The sequence below is a fragment of the Danaus plexippus genome, chromosome 25 (genome assembly GCF_018135715.1).
Source record: "Danaus plexippus chromosome 25, MEX_DaPlex, whole genome shotgun sequence".
Taxonomy (NCBI): Eukaryota; Metazoa; Arthropoda; class Insecta; order Lepidoptera; family Nymphalidae; genus Danaus; species Danaus plexippus.
The window spans coordinates 2,955,380-2,981,722 of record NC_083553.1 but is presented as its reverse complement, the minus strand read 5'-3'; the positions used below and the strand labels follow the sequence as shown (position 1 = coordinate 2,981,722).

The following is a 26,343-nucleotide window of genomic DNA, read 5'->3' as shown; positions in this document are numbered from 1 at the left end:
TATTCTGTCAGTAACTCCCTTCACATATGGTAGTATCGCAGGTTGTCGTTCAACTGTGGGTGGCTTCAGGTGGTTCTTGCGATGCTGGCGAGGCACGGGCAGGTTGTTGATGGTGAGAGCATGTTTTACATGCTGCAGCTCGGCCTCTAGGTGGTCAGCATCACAAAGGTGTTGGGCTCTCTGTAACAAAGATTTGCCAACGGTAGCTAACTGTATAGGGTGGTGGTGCGAGTTACCGTTGAGGTACCTGTCCGTGTGTGTGGGTTTCCTATAAACAGTATGTCCCAAAGTATTGTCAGGATTCCTAATGACAAGTATATCAAGGAAAGCTAAAGAATTATTTGCCTCCAATTCTATAGTAAACTGAATCTTACTATTGATAGAATTAAGATGGTTCAGAAAAGCAGATGTTTTATTTTTATTTAATATTGTGAAGGTGTCATCATCATCAATTCTTGAGACCAATCAAGAGTAACATTCCTTTACAACAAGCGGGTGTATACAAACTCGACTGTGACTGTGGCTTGTCATACATTGGACAGACGAAGAGGAGCATCGGTACAAGAGTTAAGGAACACATCTCAGACATCAAAAACAGGCGCGCGTCGAAGTCAGCAGTGTGTGAACACACAATGGACAAACCAGGCCACTACATTCGTTTTGATAAACCTCAAATCCTCGCTCGGGAAGACAAGTATATACCGAGATTAATTCGCGAGGCTATTGAAATTAAAAAACATCCCAATTTCAATAGAGAAGATGGCTGGAATCTATCAAACACCTGGGACCCCGTTCTTAAAAATATAAAATCCCATGTCCGAAACCACACCGCAGGACCTCAAGACACCGTGAGCGCATTCTGCCGGCATCCAGAGCGGTACGCCAGAAAATTAAGAAATCGATGGCGGTAGATGATAAATAACAAGGACCAACTGACAGACATTCACACCTCGTCTGCCCGTGATCACGGTTGCTGCAAAGTAACCGAAACGTCGGGATTATGTAGTTTTTAAATAATAAAATCCGCGTAGTAAATCCGAAAAATACTAGTTTCATTTAAATGAATACTCGCGAAAATCTTAGATCTCATTAAACCTGGTTATTTAGAAAAAAAATAACTGTCACATTGACAACAAACTTTATATTTAAAATATATTTTATTTAGTAACTCACAACTTAATTTATAAATAATATCAGTTTAATATTGTTTTTGAATGTAAATTTAGTATTTTTATTTTTAAAATATGTCTAAAGATTTAAATTGTGATTTCTAATTTTCAAGGTTAATCTTCAATATGGCCATGAATCTACGAACCATCAGAATTCTATTGTATTTTTAAATTCGTTTAGACAATGGAAGAAAATTTGACATTCGTATTGCGTTGGGAACATAAGCCTTAGCCTTTAGGGATATTTAATATAATATTTTACATTACCATACCTTGTATTATGTAAATTTATTGAAATAATAGTACATAAATAGATATATCATGGATAATTTAATCATTAAGATATTTGAATATATTTCAATATGACAAAGATTTTTAAACCTTGGCCTTTTTAATAAAAAAGTTAAACCGTGCCTGATTCACTTCAATGGTAGATTATATTAGTTTCTGACAAACGCGATTGCAAGCGAGCGTGAAACAAGAGCGTTGCTTAAATTTTAATGTGAAACAAAATTGCTATGTAATTAGTTATTTTTCGCTTTCTAAAAACCGTGGTGTCGGTGTCGATGTCGTAAAAAATTGGGTCACATCTTAATCTCCCTGAATTTTTTTATGCTGAAAACATTTTTATGATCAATGCATAATTTTTGTATAGTGGCTGGTTCAAACTGTGTACAAGTTAAACAGACTCGGATTTATTTGTTCTATACGAGCAATGTTAGCTCTGACGTGACACCTCCGTTCTCACAACCATAATTACATATCAAGATTGTTTATCTTAGTCTCAACTTGAAATATTGCTGCAATATATATGTGGTTAATCCAAAAATAGGCCATCTTTGTTCTTTTTAAATTTTTAAATATAGAACGTCATATTCGACGTACATTCTACTTGATAATGAGCTATTGTAATTATAAAAAAAAAACGTTGATATATGATCAAACTCTGCTCTATGGATCTTGTCTATGGATTTTTCTCTTTAAATTTCTATTTGATTTTTTAATCGTATTTTGCTTAATATAACAGGTTGTAGATGATAAATTTAACTTCTAAAATTGTGGTGTTATAAAAAAAAAATGGCTTTTTTTATTAGGAAAAATTCACTGTTCTTGACCTTGAATTTACACTGGACTTCCCCATTTGAAACCAAATTGCACGTAATATGTATGAATATAATTAAAACACATCAAAACGTAAAAGAAACTATATAATTGGAAGAATAAGGTCCATTTTTTAGTTTGATTTTAGTTAAACAAACAAAACTCTACACACGTCAATCTTTCTTAAGAAACATTAAAAGGTTCCTGTTATAATGGCAGTTAAGACTACGCTTTCGTAAGTTTTCATTGAACTTACTAACAAATAAAATAATATTTGTATTTTAAGTCGTTAAATTTGTGTCGTTCATAGAATTATTATTATGTCATATTTTCAATGGAAATTAATATATAATTTGTAATATCATTTCTAAGTACTGTTATTGATTATTATTTTTGTAATTTTATTCATAATTTTTAAACGAATTTTATGATACGAACGGAATAAAGATAAAGATTTGATCTTTTTTTTTTATTACTGTCAATGTCAGGATGACAGTCAGATAGTTAGAATTATATAAAAAAAAACAATGCTAATACAACGTTAGCAAAGCCACAGATTAAAAAAAATACATTTGAAATTCAGGGTAATAAATAAAGAGGCTTCTGTTATGAACATGTTTATATTCATTCATGTTTTATCCCTTATTTCTATTTTTATTTTCATGTTAAATTATATCTTCAGACATCATCTGTAACAGTATTGTTAATATGAAAGGTCGCTGTCTGAACATTAAAAAGGACACGCAGACGGATCTTTTAAATATATCGCCACAGATATACATATATATTGGTTCGGTTTCATATCATATTTATTTATTGACTTAGCATGTATTTACTATTTCTCGTTTATGGTAAAGTGATATAAATTGTGATTCTGTTAAATATTACTCGATTGTATTTGGAGTTCAAGGCTTGATTATACTCTTGGTAATAGCATAAGTATACCTTTTAAGTCATAAGTTGCTATTTAAGCACAAATAAATATAAATGTTTTAAGAATTTGAAATACTGAAAAAATAAAATACGTACATTTTTTTTTTCAACAATGCCACGAAGACGAAGGTTTCTTTGTTTCGGCCCAGTCATGTTAAGGTTTAATGTCAATTTAAATGACATAGATCACACGCATTAAAATAGATAACATATTGCTATGTATAATTTATGTTGTGTTTTACCTATTGGATTAATAAACTGCCCAACGGAATGCGGATTGCGAACATCCGTGAGATGCACGCATTAAATGTTAAATAATTAAAGTTTAAACTATAAGGTCAGAAGTTGGATGGACTACTTGTAATTTATAAGTTATTATGCAATGGAATCGATTTTATTGTTGCTGTAACCCATATATTGAAGGTCTCATAGTGACATTTACCTTTTTTTTATGGTAATTAAAGGTTTTATGCCAGTATCTTTTTTTATTAATTCGGGGGGAAAATAAATTTTAATTTTGTAAATTTGGACTATTTTTTTTTGAGTATAGAACAAAAATTGTAAATAACTGTTTACGTATATAAAATTATTGTTCAATAAATCCAAGCTGATATATTTACAGTAATATAATTCTTGAAATATGTAGAGCGTGAAAAATAATATGCTGCCAAACTCTCGCATAAATTTCTTGTTTTTAATACATGTAAAATATTAATACTATTTTAATGAATAAAACTCGCGAAAGTCTTAAATCAATATTAATACTATATAAATATATTATTTTTATTCTGCATTAGATGTAAGGAGTGATTATTATTGTTTTCAAATAGCATAATATATGTAAGAAAAGTAAAAATGAGACCTAAATAGAAGCATTCTAAAGCAAGATTTATTAATATAATGTTATACGTTATTACAATAAAAAAGACATTTTCGTCACCCTTTACACACTTTATGAAAAATATTTACATGTATAAATAATCAAATTATTGCTACGCAGAAGAGCATTGGTCAGATAAGGGTATTAATTAAGTATATAGAAGTACACACTTATAATTTTTTTTTAAATAATTGGCGTGGAAACGAATCTCTAGGCAAAGTTCTCTTTTAGTTTCGGAGTTACTCAGCGGAGTAAACTCGAAGCGATGATACGAAATCCGCGAAATTTCGACTTTCACAAACAAAACTTACAAATAGACTAAATAAATAAAGAAAGTGTATCTTAAATTAAAACACATACCGTAATCCATGCACGTATGTTTTCACACAATATAATACCTTTCAAATTTTGTGCACCGAATGCAAAATAGGACTTTCATTGTTACGAAAGCACTTTTAGTTTTTATTTTATCACATTACTGGACTGTACGTTTAGCACGAGAATGTGTTGTTGTTACATACGAAGCGTTTCCTGTTTCTCATTTAGTAACCTTCGTTAGGAGACGAGACCTCTCAGCTAACCATGGATACACCGTGCGGGCGCGGGGTCCATCGCGTTGCAGGGAGAGCTTCAACAGTGCCTGGGACTTGCGACCCAGGTGTAAGTTTAAGAGGCCTCTATCTAACGCGCGTTAGACGCTCACCTCCACCGTCCAAGCACCTCTCTCTACCTACATTATAATGTGTAAAGTAAATGATAAACTATTAACGCTCCGTATGTAGTGACGACGCTAACTTGGAGTAAGCATAATGATTCATTACATGAACGCTAAGCTCTGTTAATTCTGAGAATAACTTTTAAAACAATCTATTTAAAATTTATAAATAAACTTACATTACGATTAATGTGTTGTAATAAATATTATTTTTGTTGAGATCTAAGATTTTCGCGAGTATTCATTTAAATGAAACGGATAAAATCCGCGTAGTAAATCCGAATAATACTAGTTTCATTATTTTTGTTATCTGTGGATACTGAGAGGACGTTAATTACGTTTTATGTACGTTTAATTGAAATAGTCGAAAGATAATTGTAATAATATGTCTTGTAGATGGTTAATTGATAAGCGATTTAAAAACGTATTTTTTTTTTAGTTTAAAATCTAAATGTTTAAATACTAGTGACATGTGTGGATTTTGCTTAATCTGTGACAACAACTAAGGACCAATTCTTTAGTAATTTATATGACAAAGTTTATAAAAAAATATATATGCTAAGATTTTCTTTATAAAATTCCTTCGAGTTAAGTCAGAGCTCAAGATACGGGATATAAATTTGAAATAAATTAACTGAAAAACGGGGAAATGTGTAAGCGTTGTGTTTCAATTATGTTCGTTATTTATGATACCATGCTTTACTATGCTGCAGAGGGAATTACACCTTAATAATACGGCATAAGATTATGATTTGATCAATCCGTCGCACGGACCGATGACTACTTGTGAACTTTTTAACTGAATGAAATCTTTAACATGTATCCTTATAGCTTTTTAAGTGGTTTTTGGTATCGAAAAAGAATTTAGTTTTATATACAAGAATTTATTTTGTAAATATTTCTTTTATTGTGTCTTTTTTAATAAAATATATACGAAATTAAAAGCTAGAATTATTATTATTATTTTGCATTAAATAGGCTTAAGACATTTGGTTATTTAAATTACAAACTCGATTTACACAATGAAATTATAAAACCCTACATTCTGATAACAATAAAAAGATTCATAGTTTCTTTCTCAATAATAAGACCACCTCGGATTTATGTCGATCCGAAATAAAAATCTTAATCTGTTTTTAATAGTAACAAAAAAAAAAAACAAACAGAATATATAATTATGTTTGTATTCCGACATAAGTATTTTGACATATCATTCAAACGGACGGAATCGTCCGAAAACTATAAAGATTTCTCAGTTCGGAAATCCTTGCGCAACGTTCGCACGGTCCTCTCGTATTTGCTTGTGTTTTTGTAATTCTTTTATGCAACGATGTGTACACGACTCCACACAATGCTGCGTCGCTTTTTAAAGTCTGGCTAATTAAAATTTACATGGGATTTGAAATAAAAATTCAGACGGACACGTAGGGTTTTAAATTTAAAAATCTTTCATTAAAATTATCATATTGTGTAATTTGGAATACGCAAATTTATCTCTTCCTGTAATCGGAATTATAACTTAATAATTATTCACATTACAATCCAATGAAAATGAAGTACTTTTACCTTATTTGTAATCTCTGTATTTTTTCAAGATATTGATATTTTTTATTTCATACAATTAAATTTTTTCAATGCAGTTTCAAATTATTATATTAAATTTAGTATAATGGACAAAATATTTAAGTCTTTAGCGCTCTACTGACATTATAAATATAGGTTTATTGTTATCTGAAACGCATTTAAATTCGACTATGAAATAAGCACATATTTCTAGAATTTACATAGTACTAAAGCATATACAAGAATTCTTTTCACGAGGTCGAATCCGCATGCTTAACCTAGTTGTAAATATTATGCAAAACTTAATCGTGTCATATTTGACCGATTTACGATTTGCCGAATACAATTCTTTAGTCATGGCTTCCATTTTGTAATAGCTTGAATTTAAAATAAAAAAAGAGGAAAATCCGTTACCAACAAAAAGACGTTAAACTATTAGGTTTATAAATTAATTTATATGTTGGCTGGCGAAGATCTAAAATTAAAAAGCCTCGTCAATTTATTGTTACAATTAAAAAAAACTCTTATTTTTTTTCAACAAATAGTGTTAAAGTAAATAAATACGCTTTATATCGTGAAAGTTATTATTTAATTAACGTTCATATGATAATCCTTACTATACTCGTTACAAAAACTTTGACAGTTTATTTGGCAGTTGGTACACTGGTAAACAAATGAGTCGAATAGATTATATATAGATATGGAAAACAATATGGATGGACTGCAAGCGATGATAAATCAAAGATCTCTCCCGAGTCAAGGTAAATCGGTTAATTAATGGTAAACTATTATTCACGCTGACGTTTCCTAAAGACCCTTCCTTGAATCTGTTCGCATCCGCGTGTCATCCATGGAATTGATGAAAAATATACGTTCAGTAACCAAATAACCAAATAACCGACGCTAATTAGCGACTTTTTGTTATAACCGCAAGTTTATCGCTATTTTTGCATTATCATTATAAGTCACTGTTAGCCTAAACTTCATAATTTACTGATATTAAAAAATCGAAAGTTTAATATATTAATCCATAACGAAAAAATATATGCAATCTGCATTTTCGTCTCAATCAAAGTTTCAAATTTTTTAAGATTGGACAGAGATTAGAAATTATTCTTAGAACGGTTAGCAAGAGGTTAATATTTTAAGCAATTATGCTTTTACAGGCAGAGCGATACAAATTTCGAGACTACATTTTTAACCAATTGCCTCAATCAATTACACTTTATTGACAGTTAAAAACGCGGTAAAAATGTTTAATATTTTATTTAATTTACTATATGGCCCCCGGAAATGCCAACGTACGGTTAGCTGCTGTAGAATATTACCATCAAAAATACTTTTTATTTTTAAACTTTTCACAGATACTGTTATTAAAAACTATACATTTTTTTTAAATTATCCTAATGATAGAAGAATGTTGTCAAAATCAAACTGACATGACGTTTAGTGAAAATCTCATATCGGAATAAAATTAATTAAAATATATATATACATAGTAAAAATATATAAAATATGATTCTTGAAGTATATTTTACTAATTTTTAACGCAGGTAACTCTGTTTCTAACTGTACAGAAACAAGTATCGAACCTTTATTAATATTTGGCTCCGACTTCTGGGAAGACGTTCTGTGCAAAGTTCAGTGACCTGGACACGGTCTCGTTTGTGTGCGGGATAATTAATATATGGTTTTATATTAAATATTGATTTAAGAGCGTTCAATGTTTCATAGCGTTTTTGTTCAGGGTTACTAGCCTACAAAATACATTTACAAAGACATTTTTTACATGTTAAACGTTAATGAACTATAATTAAAGAATAGTACAGTTCATTGAAATTAGAACGACAAGTTTATTAAAACAAATTATAATAGTTGACAGAAACAAATTCTTATTTATACATTAAGAAGTAAACATTGAATTAATGAATATAAAATGAAACACGAAGCTATACGAATGATAAACATGGCCGCCCAGGTTAAAAACTTTTTATTTTTCATGTTTTATAATGTCTTAAAATATTAATGGGGATGATACATAATAAATTACAATAAAATTTATGTGCTATGAGAAGTGCGAGGCGGTTTTTTTTATAATTTAATAATAAATTTACCTTATTCAAACTGAGTAGTTTTTAAATTAATCTGTAGTTTTGTTTGTATCATTTTTTTTTGTTAACTTGTTTATCGAAGTCTATTTGGAGTAATATAATACGTTCACTTCTGTATTATATTTTAAATATTATTTTTTTTCAGATTTCACCATGGAGGCGACACGGCAAGTGTCTGCACATTGGCTGTCTACTGTAGTCCTTGTGTGCTCTTTCTTCACCTCTCACTCCCTTGACACAAAGGTAAGTTCATGACAGTAAATCGTATGAGTCATTGTTTACAGATTAATAATAGTAATGATAGTATTGTGAAGACTCCATCAAGTAATAATAGATATATTTATACAGGCTTGTATTATTTCTCTAAAAATTATTTTATTTTTTTTATAGTTCTGTGCATTTAAAAAAAAATCGTGATAAAAACGTCCGATCTTTTCGCACCATAGACAAGATTTATACGGAACCATATTTTGTTGATAGTGACGTCCATTATCGATAAGTTTGAAGTTGGTCAAAAATATTCAATTAATGTATTTTTTTAATATGTTCTCATATATCTGCGGTCACTGGTCGGTATTATTACCAGTCTTATAGAACCGTAGCATTAATTATTCAATATTGTGATTAAGTAAGAACCATTAATATTTTGTTAATGATATCGACTTATCTATTAAGTGTTTTCGACCTAAGTCGCTAATGGCTGATATATTTTAGGACGAATTTAAATTCCAAACATTTCTTTTTTATATCCTACTTTTATTTCAATGTTGTAAATGTATAATTTTTTCATTAATACCCAAATAAATTATATAACAGTAAACTAAGATATCAAAGAGAAATATTAAAAAATTCCTGAGAATAATGAAAAAAAGCCATCAAAATATTATTATGATATAAATTAAATAAACAATTTGATTGGTTTAAAAATTTATTTTAAACAATATGAGCGTTAAAAATTTTATGTATAATGTAGAGTTCAAAATATATATACATATATATATTCGACCTTCTTGAATCGTGTTAAATTTTTTTGACAACTTACTGAATAATGTACCTTATAAGTTGGACGTTAAAAGCCAAAATAGAGTTCATGTTAGTCATTACACGAACTCGCATATTACTAATGGATTAAAACTATTAATTACAAAACGAAACCATTAAACTTTTATAAAAAAATGTTCCAATTATATTTTTTTTTAACATTGTTTATTTCTGTTTTATTGTTATATAATTATATTGACGTATTTTTATTCAAGATGTCGATGTCATATAAATTAATTTATGATAGTTGATACTGACGTAACCTTAAATAATATGTTAAAATATTAATTCATTTCTTTAAATAGTTAATATTTATTAAACTTTAAGTATAAAAATTTATCAATTTTCAGAAATATTGAGGTATATTTTTTTCAAATACATAGCTGTCTCTTTTGTGTGTTTTAAATATGGCGAGTGACGTTAATAAACCCAATTTTTTTAACAACCCTTCCGTAGTAGGTTGCGATTGATTCACGGATATTAAGTATCATTAAACCAAAACAACAGTCAAGTTAACTTCTGGTGTATCCAAGAAATTGTCTTAAAATGTGCATATTGTTCCTCTTTGTGTTATCGTATTTATATACGTCTGTATTTTTAATTGGAATCTCTGTAAATCTATGGTAATAGCTACAATCATGTACCATTGTATGAAGCCATTGTAGTCACCACGTCATTGTGCATGACGTGGTGACTACAAATCTCATAGCCATAACTCTCCTACGCTCCCAGCATACCGATTTTGTCCAAATGTAGCGTTAGATTTAAAATTCCCTCACGTGATTCCATTTTATATTAAGGCAGCCATTTTGAAAGACCTATTATACTATTGATTTTTTTTTTAATGAAAAATTTCATAATGATTCCTTTAGTCATATATACGTAACAATAAATATTTGATTACGAGCGGGAATCGAACCCAGCTACTGGTATCCCGGCTCACGGATAAAGATTACAGAATATATTGATATTTACATTTTTTAAAACGTGTTCCGTCACTTGACATTTTCTATAACAACTTTGACATTTCAGTGTTACTATTTAAGTGTGTAATGTCTTTTTTTAGATTTATTTATTGTTTTTATATACAAAACAATATATACAGGAAGTTGAGAAGCACGTGCCGTTATATACTGTTTTTCGTATAGTTATTAATTCAAATTTAGTAGCGATTTCAGAGGAACATTTATTTCGAGATGTCAGGGAATCAATTTACCCAAATACTTCTTTAATGTAATTTAATTTTTTTCTGAAGTTTTTGGCGGAAAAAATTGGTGAAATTAATGCACTATTTCTAGTATTTTATGTATTATTCTAGAAAATGTGTGCATTGAACTTAATTGTCTTCGGTTCGCCGCCATATTCTCATGTAACATTCTGTGGTCCAACATGACCTATGGTGACCACGTCCCTCCATGGCGTCTTATGGTGTATTGACCGTCTAATACCGTTGCTAGCTTGTCCTTATTGAATTTTAAATGATCAAAGCGGTTCATGTAATGAGTCAGCGATTCATTTGTTGTTTGTTGAAACACATACAGCCAATCATGAATATATTCAAAAGATTAAAAGAATTTTATGTATGACATTCGTATTGTTCATTGCTTTAATTTTATGATAAGCCAAAGAGGTTTTATATCATATAAATTAAATGTCTGACAAATATCTTGTTTTAAACTTTAAAATTTAAAGATGATTTTTTTTCGATTGATTTGATGGAATCATCCAAATAATTGATTCATTTTGTTTTTATGATAATTTATTTAAAATTGAGCATTGTTTTAATTAGTAAGGATATATATTATCTTTCTCTGAGCGGTAGTAACATTTAGTGGGACTTTTGCCTTCTAAAAGAAGTATAGGTTTACCAGGACTTATATTTCCTAGCGTCCAAAATATTTTTTGTCATATTAGATTTATTTGAATAAAATAATATTTTCATTGTTTTGATAACATGCTATGTTAATAAAAATATATTTTACATTAATATAACGGACAATACTGTAATAATGTTGATTTATTTTTATATACGTGTGTAATAATATAATTATTTTGCGGTTAACTTTGTTAATAATATGTTAAATATAATGTTTTTTGTGATTAACATATCAGAGCGGCGAAATAAAACGATGGGCTAATTTATGTATCTAGGTTAAACGTCATGACACCGGCTACAATTTGAGTAGAATTTTATCATTTTAAAGTCACTCTAAATTTTAGATTACTTCTCTATGATTAATGCTTCAGTTTTAGGTGATACGATTTTTTATTCTGACAGCCATTTATTATCTAATTAATGACGTTTACTTCTGAAGTTTTTTTTTATACATTTCAATGTTAGCAGCATAGCCTTCGATTCGTTTGATATGAAGAGATTAATCGATTTAATTCTAATGTACAGTTTTATCGATTATTCATTGAAGATAAATTGGACTCGATTTTGCATCAGACGGAAAAATATATGCCGAATTAATTAAACTTTTTTTTGGTTTATTTTTTATGTCAATTTACGCAATTAAAAAAAAATCTTCACGCTGTATATATCAATGATATAAAAAACTGTAATCATAACAAATAATTGCAATAAAAACGAATTATCTACCTTCATTAACCAATTCCTTGACGACATTTCATTAAAAGTTTCTTCGTATTATTTTTTTTTTATATTCTATGTAAGTGTAATGTCAAATTTAAAAGTGCGTATAATCAAAATGGCGACACATTGATGGCGACCAAAACCGGGCCTCGTTTAACTTTCATTGTTATGTTAAAATATGTAAATAGATTTCTATGAATATCAAAAGGAGAGAAATTAATTAGGAAATAAAATTCACAGAAAATTCTGATTTATATATGTACGTCTGATGTCATGTGTTTTTTTTTTAAATAGATTGTGGTTTTATGACATAATGCAATATTTTTTTATGTTTGGTTATATTTTATTTCTTCCTCCTTGATTTATAACTTGTGTATTTTAAGTTCATCGATTTTATGACAAAATTATCTAGCTCAGAATAATTGGATCGGAATTTCGTTAATTTTACATATTATTATCAGAAAGAAATATTATGTATTAATTATGGTGTTTTAAATCTGATATCTTTTAAAACCGCTAATTGATTTCTCATTAAAAGTAAAAAAGGGAGGCCTGTATAAGATTTAATTCAGTGAAGTAAGCTTATCTTGTTTATTTAAAAAAGCCATTTTAAATGACTAATATAAACTTTTAGTTTTACCTGACTGACTTTGCACGACTTCGTTCGCATAGACGCCAGAGTTGCGCTCACAGAGAAACGAATAAGATATGTTAAAACGATAGAAAAGGTAACAAATTAGGAGTGATATTTATAATCTGTGACTTCATTGACAAATTATTGTGACGTCATGATTCCGAGGGAACTACACGTAATTCAAGGGATACATGATCGTCTATATGTTGCTTTGATGATTCGGATTGTTGTGAAGTTGTATAAAAATCCATGGAGTAGTTGTAGTCTTAAATTTTTTTAATATTTTCGTTCCTTAATTAATTTTCTTTAAGGATAAATTCTGTTGCAATAATTACAAATATTTTTATATAATCGGTAGTACTTTATAAGAATTGTGATTGGAGATGGATATTAAGGAAAAAAACTTCTTTTTCATATTTATCCGTAAATTTTTATAATTATATAATCTGTGAACAAATCTTACACGTAATATTACATTAGCTGTATACACGATAAAATTACGAGGCAATTGTTTATCTATTTTGATGCTATAATATAAAATAATTAATTAATTTATAATTTTACGTTTATTGTGAATGTAATGTAACAAACTGTGTAGTAAATTTAGTAAATGTGCACAATTAATAAAATCAATAAATAAAATAAAAAACGTTACTATTATATTCTTTTTCTAAATTAAGTGCGAGTTTATTAAAAAAAGTTACTGTCAAGATGGATACATAGATAAAATATAAGCCACAATTGAATATTAAATTAATGTAGGTTATATATTTTAGTTAAATAATTTCTTTGTATATAAGGTGAAATAAGCTTTTTTTTTATAAACAGAAGCAAGTCATGATAAGTAAAAGTCAGTTATTAAGTAATTTGTAATAAACATTTTTAACGCAATGATTCGTCAATGGTTAAAATCGTTAATGTCAGTGTTGCCATCGTAATTGGCCATTTGCAATTGTTCGTTGCTTTTGGTTTCACGTAACCTTTGAATAAATGGCGTTCGTAAAAAGCAATATGTTTCTTTAAATGCATATTGACCATTTGTTTTTATATAACATTATTATGTCTTATGTAGTGTGATTTAATAGACATAACGGTAACATATTTTATAGATATATTTAAGTTTTGCGTCGTCAAACTACACACGATGCGTTTCGCGTTTTTCATTCAATAAAATACTTTAGTATAAGGGACGTGAATTATGAATGAAATACAGTTAACGGTCCGTATATACATATTATAGTTTTAAAGTGGTATCGATGAGATTGTACTAAGTACAAAAATACAAAAAAAAATTTTTTTGGTGTTATTATTCGGATTATTTAAAAAAAATTGTATTTTTTGCTAAAGATATATAAAGATATAATACAATATGAGGTTCAAGGGTGATTGCGTAACGTGAAATTTGATACGAAAAACCAACGTGATCCTTATCAGAGATGGCATTGATAAAAATGTAAAAAAAATATGACTCCTACAATATTTTGCAATACGTTTCAACTGGTCACAAAATATCACAACATATGACACCCTTATTCCTACGTAATAAGGTTCTATTTGTGGTATATTTAATAAAAAATATATATTTTGCTGTAAAATTAATTATGTAGAGTCGACTGTAAGTAATGGAGCGCTTATTTGTTAGGTTTATTGGTTCCTTAATATATATCGTGATTTCCTCAATTTATCAAACACACTGATTTGTTATAAAACATTCTGATAGTTACTTTTGACATGTAAGTACCTTTCTCGAACCAATTCATATTCGCGTTCTCTACAGATATGATCAATTTACGAGTATGCAAAATTAACTAACGCCTATAAAAAACGTAAGAAGAATTATAAAATAAAAATATAAAAAAAAGTCATCCGTTAAAACTAAACCTTTGTGGTATTACCGGTTTATGAAAAAAAAAAAAAAACTATCACCTCATACAATTAATTACACTAGAACGAATGGCTGTTACCCATGATATTGTTAGTGCGATAAACCTATTTCGCTTAACCGCAAGCCTTCGTCTGATCTTGGACTACATTTCAATAGTTTTGTCATTCGAATGTATTCAAATAATGTGGTTTTTACGATTCATTAGGGACCATAATGGCGTGTCGTGGCCGTTACGACACAGACAGTACATAAATTACTTACAAGCGAACACGACAACTTAAGAATCGATGTTTAAATCGATTTAGGAGAAAAACATAATATTATTAGTTATTTTGTTACCGGAGAATACAATGAGATAAATAATCGATTCAAATATACGATGTTGTACAAAAACATGTGTGATGTTTCAAAGAGGTTTTGCGTATGAAGTTATAAATAAATGAAGAGACAGAGTTACGTCACGTCTGTCCGTGATCACGGTTGCTGCAAAGTAAGGTAAGCTACACGTAGTAAAGCCGAAAATTTATTTAAACAGTGGCGGAAAAACGTCACTCGTCCACACAAAATGGTTCCTAAAACATTGACTCCTTTGTGATTATTTTTTGTTTTTTTTTTTTATAACACTTAATGATTCTATCGCCGGCGTCACGAACCGTGCAAGTGTGAATAGCGACTATAATTGTTACACTATATAAAAATATATCGTTTTTTTTAAGATCATTATATCTATTAAGTAATGTCCTTGATTAGCGATAATTAACTAATATTAAACCTATTTTTGTTATTCGAGCCACTAGATAGATCTTAAAATTTTTCGAACAGCAACATTCTAATGAAAATTAAAATAACGAAAGATTTTAACGGACACAATAATATACACACAACATTTTATATCTATTGATTTTTCAAACGCAAAAAAATATCTATAATATACTTTAATTACACGTAAACATTGTAAAAAAAATATAAAAAAAAAGTAGAAAAAAAATCTGTAGTTTTTATAAAAAAGGTTCAAGGTTTGTTTGGACTAAGGAATTCTCGTATCCTCTAAGAAAGTTGTCGGTGAAGTTGTACAGGATGAACTGTTAATGTGTTTAACACATGTTGTAATTAGCCTACCTTCCGTTTAAAATGTTTGCATCTCGCTAAGAGTACACGCGAAAGTTTTGAGCATGTGTTTACGTCAAAAACATAAATAACAACAAATTGAAATGTCTGGGCGGATCTATAATATTACTTAATATATTATTATTATTATCTTTATTAAATATTTTCTCAGTGAAACATATAGCGTTATGACAAAGTGACTTAGCGTAAGATTTTATATGATTTCCAACTAATATAGAATTATGTCGGTTACGAAAAAAAGATGAATGTAAGTTTTATTTAAAAAATATTTCTCAATTATAAATGGCTTTAAAAATAATTTGATTTGTCTTAAAACTAATAATCATGTTATTTTTTTTTTAAGTTATAACAAGTATTGGTATATAAAGAGATATAAAGGGTAAAGCAAACGAATAACCACCATTATACGTCGACCTTCTCGGTTTCCTTCACAAACAAAAATGTTATCCACAATACTGTTACGATAAGAATTTACAGAGCTCTTTAAAAATTGGTCACCAATGACTTATCCTTTCGAATGTCCGTGGAAAATAACGAAAGGTTAACGACCTCACAGATTTTTTTTCTTTGACTATGTTTTTGCTTTTATTTGGTCGAAGGTGCAATATTGAGTAAGCTAGCAAAAAATAAGACGAGCGCTCATGTACCGAATGTTAAGGATGACACGAGGAGATAAAATCATGTTATACATTTGCCGCCATTACACAACTTTAATATTTAAAATTTCATCACAAGACAAACAATATTTTTTTTTCTTTTTTAATTACTCACAATCTAGGCATGCGATAAAAGTTTCACCTTCATTTTGTAAAGGGTGTAGAGAACGTTTATTTAAGTAATAAATAAATAAATTTTTTCAAGGAAACGTCAGCAAAAACCGTTGCTTTTTAGCGCACTTGTTTTAAAAAAAATAAGTGTCAAAATGCCGTTCCATATAGTTGTTTGGAGTGATTTTAAACCTTTGTGGTTCATTGCTTGATAACTCAAACGCGTGATTTTTTTTTTTCGGTAAAATCATAATAATTTCAACATTTGTTAGCCTTTACCAAAAATTAGTGACGTGATTCGTACTAGACAATAATAATAATTGTTCAAGGACAAATAGATTATAAACACGAAGAAAATATACTCCACTTACCTCATTTATCGAAGCTAAAAATATAGTCTACAAAATTTAAAAGTATTTCTGACTATACGAATAGTCGACTTCCGCGTCGCGAAATTTGAGTGGTTTAATTTAAGTAACAAATTGTTTGTGAAACACGATTTATTTCAACTTGATTAGAAGCTATTGAAAATATTATCTTAAAATTAATCAATATTTTCAATTGTATCTATTATTCGTTTTGTTCCAGCATATAGAATTGTTGGCGACCTCAGATAAATCTAATCACAAACATAAGTTCTTCGACATACAATATCACACCTTGACATCCATATTTTGGGACCGGAAGTATGAAAAACAAACAATGGACTTCCTTTTTCCGTGTGTCGTGAACTTATCGCAGCTTTCTTTTACACAGAACTGACCTTCGCCTTGGCTGAAAACAATGAAAATATTATTTCCTAATTCAATTGAACAAGATCCGTAGAGTGTAAATTTAAATTCGCCCCGCGTATTGTCTCATTCACGCACAATGTCAAATCTAAACACTTAACGTATGTGCCGTTATGATACACGCTAAATAGAGTTCTGTTATTAGGATATATAGTTTGTTTTTGTTTGAATTTAATTTAACTTTTTTTGTAAAATTCGCTTTTATTTGTGTTACTGGGTTATGGGTAAATAGCCAACGTGATTACTGAATCTTAGTCTATGGTGTCATGGCTTTTATTGTGTTGTAATTGGCTTTGACACGTAATTTTTTTGTATAGGTTAATATAATTATGATTAAAAAATTGGATGAAGCTTACCTTTATATGGCCCTTTTAGAAATTGTTCATGGAAAATATATAAGAGTAGTAATTATTTATTCTATATAGTAAAATATAATTTGGTATATCATTAATTGTTTACATTTTTAAAATATAAATATCCTTATTTATAGTATAAGAAAAACCAAAACGATCTTTTTAAAGTGAACTTTAAGGATTTTTGAATGATTTTTTTTTATATTTTCAAAATATTCGCTGCTTTAAGTACGAGAACAATGTTATTATTTTATAAATAACCCACTTTGTGCCAGTGAAAAAGATCGTTGGGCCTCAATTTTGAACAGAAATCGGATACCTGCAGACAATTGACCGGATTTGTTTTAATAAAATACTTTACTTTGTAATAAGCTCCCAAAAAGCGTGTTTTTATTTAATATTATATTGGTTAAATATAGAAGTATATATTTAGTTTAAGTTTTTCACATCCAATATAAAAAATAATTTATTATTTTATTTAAAGTTTATATAAATAGTAAATATTATACTTTTTCTTAATGTCTATACCCTTATTGTAAATCACGCAATGTATGACATAACACTCTTCCCGCTTCCGAGAAGCGATTTGTTGCGTCATTAATATAGTTGCTCGATTGGCTTTTGTGTATACAATTCAATGATTTTTTTTATTAAATTACGAAAAAAAATTGATCATTTTTCAATTTTAACTTAATTTATTAAAAATCTTACTCATTTTTTATAAATAAAATTGAAAAATACATTATACATAAACGTAAAACGTGCTAATACAAGTATAATATTAAAATGTTAAAAGTGACAAAGAATATAATAACTTGTATATACGAGATGGTAATATGTCATTTTATTATTGTGCTAAAACTTAACTTGTGCGCTTCCTAGATCATTAACTCCACATTAACATGTCATCATCGATGCAAAATATATTATTGTGACGCATTCACATCTTCCTTGTGACTTAAAAAAATAACTGTTTTGCAAAAACCGTCTGTATGATATGTCGAGTCTCGACGGAAATGCTGCTTGGACTTTTATTTAGCAAATCTGAAGTTTATGCGTTGTTAAAATATTTGAAGTCACTTAAAAAACAATGAATATATCGATCACATATTTCTCAAGTGTAATTTTACATAAGAATAAGGTTTTTCGTCCAACGATTTATTTGTGGAACATTACAAGTATCACCATGACTTTATATTATTAAATAAAGTTGTTTAGTTTCCAGATATAGAATTTTGAAAAAAAATTCTCTTTTAATATTTACAATCGCTTGTAAGTTTTAAGTTTTCAAGTTTCTTAACATCAATTTCGCCTGATGTATGTATTTCGCCTATCAGTATTTTACATCCTTAAAGATATTATACATATATATATTTCCGTTTCTCAATAAAAAGTACCTTTTATGAATTTTACACGTCATATATTATTTTAATTCAATCAAATCTAATTATAGTATTAAATAATTACTATACTAGATACGGAAGACTTTACATCATCGAAAGTAATTTTGATATTATATGTATTTTTCTGTACATAATTAAACAGGCAATAGATAATCTGTCTAGGCTTTGGCCGAATGGCGTTATGCAATTGTCTGCCTACATAACCGTAAGTCATTCGTTGTTTATTAATATATATGGCAATTATTAATTAACACGATAGAAACAATTCCACAATTGTGTTCTGTAACTCTACTGTATAAAACATCTAACTTGTATATATAACAAACATTGTACTAAACATTTAAATTGCAATTGCTGTGAAATTTTTTCAAACATTTTTATTATAGTTTTTATTTACTTTTCTGATTTTAACACACTCTAAACTAACTCAATGAACACATTAACATGATTATATAATATTACATAAGCGTTAAAACTAACTTTTTAAATTATCATCTAATTTCATAATAATGTGGGTCATGTAACATAGTGGAGCATACTTTCGTTGTGTCCATTACTTTTAAACTCGTCAGCTTAATTACCCAACGGACTTGACACTTGACACATTTAATTTATTTATGACGTCATTATTATAATTGTATCAAAATAATGACGTAATTAAGGGTTTTTTAGCTTATTTGCAATAAAATTATGAAGTACATATGCTTATAAATAGATATAAGTATAAGAGAATAAGTGAACCTGCGTATAGATAGATATAACTATCGAGCAAAATAATTGCATAGATTTTTTTAAGACGAAGATATTAAAATTAAGGATAATTTAAATTAAACCACCGGAAGTGTTGTGTAATGAAAAAAACTACACAAATAAATAGCTATGAGCTACACTATTTACACACGCGCGTATATAAAACAAGAAAAGTTTGAATAATATTACTATACGTATCTTTAAAAAGCAATTCTTATAACAGTTATTATGCAAAAAAAAAAATACCACAAGATGATTACATGTACGACTGAGAATCGGCAATAAAAATGTAATATAATTTTAAAAATCCATTAAAAATCATTAAATAACTAGAAGCGATATCCTTATATAACTTTCTATTTATAGAAGTCTTTGAAAGTTAATTTTTTTTAACTCAAACGAACCCATAACATTATTTTTTATACAGAACATCTTAAAATTTTATATATATGATTTTAGCATAGCATACTTAGTCCAAGTTTGAATCAAACTGTATACGTATCGTTTCCCGTTTCTCATTCAGTAACATACGTTAAAACTATAAGTTAAAAAGATTTACAAAATAAAAATTTTTAACGCTATGAGTGGTGTGACGGTGCTAACTTTTAATAAAGACACGTCCAAACTATTAAATGTATAGTATGTATTTAAACCGAGTGTTTTCTTGTTGTTTAAATTAAGAAACTGTCATTGACTTTATATAATATACGTACTTTACCATATGTACCTCACCTTGATACCGTAAGTATTTAAGTTAAAGAAATTATTTAAACTTAGATATAGCACGTTAAGTATTTTTAAATATTTTATCTACATGTGTTATTATTAATTATAATAGAATATCAGATAACATATAACTATAAGGCAATTACAAAATAAAAGTAACCATCAATTAAATATATTTTACAATTTCTGAACTGATACAGTGAATTAATATTCTGTATTTAATAACGGAATAATTCAAAATTTCGAATGTAGATATAAGTATACAAAATGTTGTATCCAAAAAGTCATGACGAAAAAGTTTTAATATATATTAGAAGGAATAATGACATATGATCAGTGCCTCTTCATTAGTAATCGATTTTATTGTTACGAATATTAGATATAAGTGGGTCTGAAATAGAAAAGGAATTTATCGAATACCACATACTAGGTATGGGAATAAAACGTCAAGATCTAATGAGAGAGGTCGATAAATTAAAGGAATGTTATATCAAAGTGAATGGCTTTATCTCGTGTGATGAATACTTCATTAAATTTATAATACAATTTAAGAGATCGTAAAACTCAAGGCACTTCAAATAAATAACGGAAAGCATTCGGATTCAAATAAAATAAGGTATTTTGCAAACATTTTAGCATTCCTAAGCTAATATGTGAGTCAATGTACTTGGTTCTTACGCCGGTTTAAATTATATTTGAATGTTATCGTAAGACCTTTTTGGCATTTATACAATTTAGAATTATGTTTTCGAACGAGCGGAAGTCCGTCATCTGTCATAAATGAAATGATATAAAAAAAAGTAACTTGTCAAATGGCGAATCTGATGTTATGTGTTCAAACATCCGGAAATTTTGAGAGAATACGTTAGAAAATAAACATCGTGCTCATAGAAAGTTCACGAGTTCACATCTATTCAGCGTGATATGCAAACGTTCGAAGAATCGTGACCGGCTGAGATGAACGGCATCTCATGGGGAAAAATATTTTTAATATATCAGGTTATTTTATAAATATTTATTTGATGATATGTATTATACATTCGCACTTGTCATTTGTTTTAAATGTTTGATTTGTAATATGTGCCTGTGTTTTTTAATTATATTTAACTACACGCATACGTGATGAGTATAATTATAACATTATTATAGTGTTTAAAAACAATGATACCGTAATAATCGATAGATGAACGAATGTTCCCACCGGCGTTGCGAAACCAGTGCGTTTCTGGAGCAAGGTCGAACAAAGATGGCCGTCAAGTTAAGATGGAGGCACGTCGAATGTCAACTTTTGCGCCAATTTTTATGTCACAAATTGTATCTCTTTTTTTTTTTGTTACGGTTAAGAAATCGACAGCAATTGACAATAATCTGCCGATAAATATGGAAACGAAACTGTTAGAGATTCTTATTTGGCAACACAGCAAGGCCGGTCAGCGGACGTCGAAATTACAGGGCTTGTGTGAAAAAACGCTAAGCATAAGCAATCCACCGTCGGAAATGGCAGACGAATTATACGGTTACGAAATTTTCTAAATTTACATGAATTGAAACGAGTTGTTATATATTTAAGATGTTTGTTAAGATTAAAGTATTTCCAGATATCTGCACACTGACGTAAGCCATCAAATCCAAAGTAAGTTCAAGCAAGAAGTTTGTATACATATATGAGAACTAATCAAATTATTTTCTTTACTGGCTGATTAAGATAATTCTTCGACTATTGACTCTATAGTTTAAATATATATGTATATAGATACTTCTTCATCAGACGTCGGCTATTAATATCTACTTATGTGAATATTTTATTGTGTACGTTGGCACGATTGTTAGAATTCATTATGGCATTGTGTAACAAAGTCTTTATTTAATACACTATTGCGAGATTAAAACTAGGTCAATTTTTAATTTAATACGGGATTTGTATAGTTTATTTCTATGTTTAAAGAAATATAGTATTTTTTACATCGAAACTCATTTTGCAGTAACGGAATAATCTATAGCAAAATTATTCTTCATCTGCATTATAATAATGCATGTGAATTTCTATTTTGTGTACTGGGTATAAGGTTTAAAATTATATACGTCCTCCATCTAGTTACTCAACGCTTCCTGATCAGAATTACGTTACGTTACACTCAGATATTGACCGGCAAATGGGAAAGCTGTTGCGTAATGTATTGTCGTATGAGGACAATCAAAGCTTGATCGATCGTATTGTGGTTACGAAGGATTTTGTTCCTGTTTGATATTTCGGTATTTAAGGTCTAGTACCGATAATGCTATATCTATATGTAAAAGAAAGACGTGCTAGTTAAATCATTTACGAGATAAGGCTTTACTGATTAAGTTGGAAATTGGTAGGGAGGACGTAGGATCTGTCTCGTTAGACATAAAAAGATTTAAAAAAATTAACCTAATAAAATAAGAAATATACTTATTTAATGACGATAAGGTGGAACAGTACACTGGGTCAAATTTATATTTATTTATTTATTATTCTGACGCTGATGGGAACGAAGTTGAGGTCAACAACTAATACTACTTTTTTCAAAAACTTGAAAATTCTATGTATAATGCATGGAAAGTTATATATTATCAATGATAAAAATAAAACCTAATCTAGGGCTGACAGCTAAAGACAAGTCGAAACTAAAAGTAAAGGGCTGAAATCCAATAACAATTGTCTGTGTAATTAGTCCATTTATAAAAAATAAACGAAGAGGAACAAGGATATTTCTAACTAGGACCTTAAGCGTTCGTTATACCATCTTCTTACATAGAACCTATTGTAGCAAATAGACTGATTTATCGAATGTCAGAACGATAATAATTACTCTCCATTCATATCTCTCTGTGCTAGTTTTTAATTTTAACATTTATACTCTCTGAATATTTCTCACATGCCCATTATATGTAGCCAGCCTAGCTACTTGCTACAAATATATGATGCATGCAACTCGCAAGATGGTAGTCACTTAAGATAGAAAGTTTATTCGTCTGTCTTCCTATAAGATAAAAATATATTTTTTCCAAATCTTATTATATGTTGATAAGATTTGGAATATATATATATATATATATTTATTCTTATCTACATGTAAATATATCCACATCCGATTATATTGAAGAAATTGTGCCAGATATCTTGTTCGGATTTTCGCCCTTATTTATATCTATAATAGTGCTGTTTATACAATGTATTAACTGTGTATAATTTAATTTCAATTCAAGCTCGCAACACATAACGCTTCAATCATTCTATTGTTAATAATTTTAAGATACAGTTACGTATATCAAAATATTAGGCAAGTTATATAAGGATTTCGTTTCTTTTGTGTGATATAATTGATTTATCTTAAATATAGTATATGTATAGGTATTTATAATTTTTTTTTTCAATTTGTTTGGTTTGATTCCTTTGATGAATTTTCTATACACAACTGTGAGTTTCGTATTCAATAAAATTTAAGATTCCAGTCGAGTTGAAAATTACTCTTGATTTTTTAATGATTTAATTAAATGCGGTTACTAGAAATATATAAATATCCAATCTTAATTAAGAAATTAATACATAAGAGTTAAATTTGTATAACTTTCCAGTTTACTTACAAAGATTCTAATGGCTTTCTCCTATACAATGCAAAAACGACTATCGAAAACGGTTCAGTAATGTTAACCTCGACCTTCCCTCTCAATAAGTCGGTTAAAAAATAAACAATAAACAATCAAATTCTTTTATGTTTTCCTCTGAGCCTTAATAACAACAATTTCATACCTTATAAGTTATTTAGTGAAGCATGTATGTGTGTAATATTTTAAAGAATTCTAAGCCGTACAAAACAATACGTTTTGTATGTACTAACATACCTGACGCGCTATGACAGTCTTAGGATTGTTTTAATGGTACATAACAGACGATAACTGACCTTGTGTTTAAGACAATTGAGTCTCATATCACATGAAAGGTGAGCGAGTGAACGGTTTGAACCAAAAGTTATTGTTTCACAAAATCACAACTAGTTCCGACTCGGATCGTTTCAAGGTTTTTTTCGTTGGAGCAATGTTGCAATAAAATTTCACTTTTACTTTGTAGTTTAAGGAAGGAATTACAAATAAGTGATGCTTTATCACATAATACAACGTCGTATGTATATCTCATATGTCTATTTCATTATCCGTTTTAGATTAAATCCATTTAAGACGTAAGTTTCACGGAATAAGTTAATGTAAACTCGATGAATACAAAAACTATACTATAATAAGTGTCCCGTTTCAATATTGAATCATGTTTAGGATATTTATTGAACGTTTTATTTCATAGAAATGTTGACCTTTAAATATTAATACTTTTGACAGCGAGAGATTTTTATCTGTGGCGATTTTCGTGAAGCCCAACATTATCTGTATAACCACGTGTAGCTGTCACTTGGAGCTAAAGAAATAATTTATCATAAATATCAGCCGTAAATTATAATAATTTTAAAATTTATTAGGCCTTGTATTGAATATATATTTTTGATAAATATTAATAAATTATTATTTAATTTTATCTTGTGTATAATATAATATACAACAAAAATTTTTATGACCAAAAAATTACACGCAGTTTCTTAAATTTTTCAAGGCTCTCTAAAGGTTTGTTGTTAAATTTTTATCTTCTTTCGATGGCAAGGGTTTAAATTTATTTAGAGTGTGTGATTGAATTTTTCCATCCCTATTATTTAAATATTAATGAAAACAATTTTGAAACCGATATCTTATCTTCTTATCACAGACATATTAAATTGCAAATAATTTATAACCGACACATTTAATTTCCGCATTAGATTAAAAAATAACAAGAGTGCCATATAATTAACCTGTTGCAGAGGTCAATTTAAATCAAATAGATACGTCGGTGATATGTGATTAATTGATAGTAATAAAAATGTGCCATAATTTTTTCGTTGCATCTACAAATACCGCCATATTACGAACTTAGCACAAAACTATTCTGCCAATTCAAATCTACCAAGGAGGTTTAAATTACTTTCTATGTTTCATAAGTAATGGTTTAAAGGAAATATTACGTCTACAATGCAGGAAGGTAGGACCACCCACCTAAGTATAAAGCTCAAATATAACACTTTCCTTACAAGTAAAAAAACGTAACTCTTATATAATAACTAGATCAATCGAGCGAGGCCGGTGACTTGATGGACAGTCAATAACGCTAAAATGAAACACGGGAATATGATTCTTATTGCATAAAAATTTCAATGTAAGACACGCGGTAATTGTTTGAAGATTTTTTTATGAGAATCCATTGTTTATATACGTCGTTCCACGAGTATAAAGATATATAATTCTTTTAAGCAATTATATATCTTACTAGTCAACATTTAGAGACGTGTATTGTGCGACTTATTTAACATTTAGGTGTGTTACAGTTACGTTATTACTAACCTAACGTATTAAAAACTTACGATCCTTATATAGGTTTCCGGTTCCGATTTTTGCAGGGTTGTTTCTTATAACTTAAGACTTACACAGACGATGAAAACTTAAATAGAATTAATGTTACAAAAATAGAACAATCAGTAAGTTATCCCGTAATTATTAATCTTTGAGGTACAGAAATAAATTTAATATAAATCGTCCTAAACTGTTTATTATTTAACGTCTATTTAAAAAATAACTCAATAAAACTTAAAATAAAACGATAATAAATTACATATGTTAAAATTTTTTTGGAAACTCGTTCTTTTTCCTATTTTATTTTATTCTTTTTTTTATATTATAAACAATAAATATTGTA

The 26,343-nt window shown here is 28.6% G+C and overlaps 1 protein-coding gene across 7 annotated transcripts in view; it reads left to right on the top strand.

Annotated features, from left to right (window-relative positions):
* LOC116775149 (A disintegrin and metalloproteinase with thrombospondin motifs like) overlaps positions 1 to 26,343 on the top strand; it is a 61,913-nt gene that overhangs the window by 13,717 nt on the left and 21,853 nt on the right. For 5 of the 7 annotated variants that reach the window (XM_032667979.2, XM_032667975.2, XM_032667973.2 and 2 more), the window contains exon 2: positions 8,618 to 8,715. In XM_032667979.2, coding sequence (XP_032523870.2) covers positions 8,626 to 8,715 — 90 coding nt within the window. In that variant the 5' untranslated portion in view covers positions 8,618 to 8,625. Of the gene's footprint in view, positions 1 to 8,617; positions 8,716 to 21,915; positions 22,180 to 26,343 lie in introns of those variants that run through there. The other 2 variants (XM_032667977.2, XM_032667976.2) reach the window with 2 other exon arrangements.